This window comes from Nothoprocta perdicaria, unplaced genomic scaffold (genome assembly GCF_003342845.1).
Source record: "Nothoprocta perdicaria isolate Ctin4 unplaced genomic scaffold, notPer1 scaffold_4, whole genome shotgun sequence".
NCBI lineage: Eukaryota > Metazoa > Chordata > Aves > Tinamiformes > Tinamidae > Nothoprocta > Nothoprocta perdicaria.
Window position 1 is genome coordinate 1,118,187 of NW_020455643.1, and position 4,108 is coordinate 1,122,294.

The 4,108-nt window shown below is 62.0% G+C and overlaps 1 protein-coding gene across 1 annotated transcript in view; it reads left to right on the forward strand.

Annotated features, from left to right (window-relative positions):
• Nucleotides 1–4,108, forward strand: part of KCNAB1 (potassium voltage-gated channel subfamily A member regulatory beta subunit 1) — a 14,405-nt gene extending 10,297 nt beyond the window's left edge. The window contains exons 4-14 of the mRNA XM_026045213.1: nt 488–567; nt 819–863; nt 986–1,030; nt 1,466–1,509; nt 2,099–2,185; nt 2,259–2,344; nt 2,458–2,578; nt 2,655–2,749; nt 3,061–3,181; nt 3,774–3,862; nt 3,975–4,108. Of these exons, the coding sequence (XP_025900998.1) occupies nt 488–567; nt 819–863; nt 986–1,030; nt 1,466–1,509; nt 2,099–2,185; nt 2,259–2,344; nt 2,458–2,578; nt 2,655–2,749; nt 3,061–3,181; nt 3,774–3,862; nt 3,975–4,064 (903 nt within the window). The 3' untranslated portion in view covers nt 4,065–4,108. The remainder of the gene's footprint in view (nt 1–487; nt 568–818; nt 864–985; nt 1,031–1,465; nt 1,510–2,098; nt 2,186–2,258; nt 2,345–2,457; nt 2,579–2,654; nt 2,750–3,060; nt 3,182–3,773; nt 3,863–3,974) is intronic.

Below are 4,108 nucleotides of genomic sequence, written 5' to 3' on the forward strand. Positions count from 1 at the left end.
GGGATGGACGTGGGCTTTTGGGAGACCTGGGGATGCACTGGAGGATCAGAAGTGCTCTAGGGATGGACGTGGGCTTTTGGGAGACCTGGGGATGCTCTGGAGGATCAGAAGTGCTCTAGGGATGGACATTGGCTTTTGGGAGACCTGGGGATGCTCTGGAGGATCAGAAGTGCTCTAGGGATGGATGTGGGCTTTTCGGGGACCTGGGGATGCTCTGGTGGACCTGATGCACTCTTGGGGTGAACATGAGCTTCTGGGTGACCCAGGGGTGCTCTGGAGGATTGCAAGTGCTCTAGAGATGGAGGCCCAGGGTCATTTGGAGGATGAGAAGCCCTCTTGGGATGGATGGGAGTTTTCAGGGCACCGAGTGCGCTCTGGTGGGTCTGCCGCACTCTTGCAGTGGACGCGAGCTCTCGGGTAACTCGAGTGTGCTCGCAGGGGTGACCGTGTCCCAGGCGGTCACCTCTCCCTCCTCCGCTTCTCGCAGGTGGCCGAGCAGCTGATGACCATCGCCTACGAGAGCGGCGTGAACCTGTTCGACACGGCCGAGGTCTACGCGGCTGGCAAGTGAGCGCCCACTCCCGCGCCGCCGGCTCCGCGCTGCCTCGCGCTCCCAATCACGGTCCCATCCCGCTCCGTGCCCTTCCGTGGTTCTACGAGCTGCATCCTCGCCAGGCGCCCCGTGCTCGGGGTGTATGTGCACCCTGGGGACCACGAGCAGGACATGGGGTGGGATGTCCCCTCGGCACCCCCAGCGAGCCGGCCGCGGGGAACCGCGAGCACTCAGCCCATTCTCTTCCTTCTCTCCCCTTCGGCAGGGCGGAGGTGATCCTGGGAAACATCCTCAGGAAGAAGGGCTGGAGGTAGGACCCGCGGCGCTGAACAGCACTGCGGGAGCAGGAGCTTCACTCAGCCGTGTGGGTACCGGACCGCAGCATCCCGGGTTCTCCTGGGAGCAATAACCCTTCTCCTTTCCTGTCCGCAGGAGGTCCAGTCTGGTCATCACAACCAAACTCTACTGGGGTGGAAAGTAAGTTTGCTCTCCAGGACATCTCGGGGGTATCGAGTTTGGCTTTAAAGCAGCACATCCTTCTCGGATGCGGGGTTTGTTTGCCCTCCCCCAGGACAAAATAGTAGCACTGAATTTTTTCAAATCTACCCGAATATCTGTGCAGAAAAACAAGTGAAATAGCTGGTGAGCTCATTCTGTGAGCTCCTCATCTGGAATCGGGGGCAAACAAATTAAATGATAAAGTGGTATTTCCCCCATTTCTCTGAAATTATTCCCGCTGTTGGGTGCGGGGCCGCTTTCCACCTCTCCAGCGGGGGAATGTGCCACGCGACGCTCGTGCAAGTGCGCATGGTGCAAGCGCGTGCCCGCCTGCGGGACGGCGCCCAGCTCCTCGTTCCGGGCGCAGGGCGGCTGGGCACACCCTCACCAACCTGCCCTTGTCCCCTTCGCCAGGGCCGAGACGGAGAGGGGCCTTTCCCGCAAGCACATCATCGAAGGTACGTGTCTCCCCTCCGCTCGCGGGTGCATGCAGCGCACTCGGCACGAGCGCCACTTTGCACCCGGTGCAAGGAAATGCAATAATGGCACGCGCTGATTTTCTTGCCCCATGCATGCCGGAGATGATTAGGTGATTTATCCGTCAAACCCTGTCGCTCGGGGTGCTGCTGTTGGCAGCACCGCTCTGCGGGGCTCACTGGGAGGGAGCCCGGCGCCCTGGAGCCTCCGGCTCTGCCGGTGTCCGTTGCATTTCCAGAAAATAAAAAGCATCGCTGGCAGCGGGTGGCATCACGTCACAGGCAGCGTAGGAAATAATGCAAATGTCGCCGCTCGCTGTTTTCCATAGAAACCTCCCAAACATTTCCATAGAAACACTTAGCAAAAGCGCCCAGCTTTTCAGCCCCAAAGCTTGTGAGTGCTTCAGGCTGCTCCCTTTGGGCACGTTCCCCGCGATGCTGAGCCCGGCACCGAGGGTGTGCGCTGGAGGGGCGCTGCGGGGCCCCACCGAGCTCCTCTGGGGCGCGGGGGCACCCACGGCCGGCGCTGGGGCTGGTTTCGGGTGGGTTTTCCTCTCCCCTCCGCTTGCAGGGCTGAAGGCTTCGCTGCAGCGGCTGCAGCTGGAGTACGTGGACGTGGTGTTCGCCAACCGCCCCGACGCCAACACCCCCATGGAAGGTGAGCGGCCGCACGCCGAGCTCTGACACGCTCGGGCTTTTTGCCTTTGTTTCACTTCTCCTTTCTCCTTTAGAAATCGTGCGCGCGATGACACACGTGATTAACCAGGGCATGGCCATGTACTGGGGGACGTCGCGCTGGAGCGCCATGGAGATCATGGTGAGCAGGACACGCCGTTTTCCCCCCGTTTTCCCTCATTCCCCCGTGTTTTCTGCGTGGGGCTGGTGCCTGCCCTGGGGCCCACAGCGCGCGCGTCCCACTGGGTCCCACAGGAAGCCTACTCGGTGGCCAGGCAGTTCAACATGATCCCGCCGGTGTGCGAGCAGGCCGAGTACCACCTCTTCCAGCGCGAGAAGGTGGAGGTGCAGCTGCCCGAGCTCTACCACAAGATCGGTACGGCCGGCGCGCGATGTCGCGCGCGGGGGCGAGCGGGGCCGCCCGCATCCCTAACCCACCGTCCCGCGCGCAGGCGTCGGAGCCATGACGTGGTCCCCGCTGGCCTGCGGCATCATCTCAGGGAAATACGGGAACGGGGTCCCCGAGAGCTCCAGGGCTGCGCTCAAGGTGGGTCCTGCCCGGCCGCGGAGGAGCCGCGGGATGCGGGCGGATCGATGATGGATGGATGGATGGATGGATGGATGGATGGATGGATGGATGGATGAGTCCGCTCCAGCTCCGCCACCACCTGGAGCAGGATCACCTCTTGGAGAAGCACCATTTCTCCCTTTCATAGCTGCTTCAGGCAGCCAGTCCTGATTTCCTCAGGCTCTATTAGCTCCCAGGGTGATCTTTTTGAAGAGATGGTCATAACTGCCCCAAGGCTTCCCCTTGGGAAGACCAAAGCTGACGGCTGCTTGTGCCGCGGTTGCTCCCAGTGCTACCAGTGGCTGAAGGAGAAGATCGTGAGCGAGGAGGGCCGGAAGCAGCAGGGCAAGCTGAAGGACCTGTCGCCCATCGCGGAGCGTCTCGGCTGCACTCTACCTCAGCTCGCCGTGGGTGAGCGGCGGCGCAAGGGGACCGGTGGCACCGGGAAGGGGCCGCGCTCCCCGGGAAGGGGTTGGCTGGGAGGACATCCATGTGCGAGCAGCGCCGCGTCCCCGGCACGCGGCACGGAGGAGGTGGGAGCAGGGGGGACAGTCCAGCCTCCACACGGAGGGGAAGATTCCCAGCGCGCAGGAAGGGCATGTTCCAAAGGGGAGAGGGCAATACGGCCGTGGAACAGCCTTATCCCCTTTGATGGGGCCAGGAGGGGCTCAGGCGGCCTGGAAAATACAACAGCTTCTAAAAACGCTCTAATTTTCCAATAGAGATAGTGTTTTTGACAAACATTATGAAAAGCATTCCTGTGTGGCCATAGGAATTATTAGAAATAGAAATAGAAATTGCAAGCTGTGGGCCTCAGGAAGGCGTGCGAGCCGCAGGCGGCGGCACCTGCTCTGCCCTGCCGCGGGCGGCCCTTCTAGGGGCCGCAGAGGCCGGCTCCGAGGCCGGGAACGGGAGCTGTGCCCTCGCTCGCAGCATTCCCAGCTCCGGTGGGTTTGCGCGTCCCGCGGGCCGCGTCCCTCACCGGGCTGCCCCTCTCCCCCAGCCTGGTGCCTGCGCAACGAGGGCGTCAGCTCCGTCCTCCTGGGATCCTCCAACCCCGAGCAGCTCATCGAGAACCTGGGCGCCATCCAGGCAAGTCCAGCACGGCTCCGGCTTTGGACTTCAGTCCGAGCTCACTTTGGACTTGTAAAAACCTGTGGCTCTAACAGCAGCTTAACGAATGTGGGCTTTCCTCTGCTGCCAGGTCCTTCCAAAGATGACATCGCACATCGTGAACGAGATGGACAACATCCTGGGAAACAAGCCCTACGGCAAGAAGGACTACAGATCCTGAAGCAGCGCATGACGCGCCGGCCCGCACGGTTCGAGCAGCGCGGA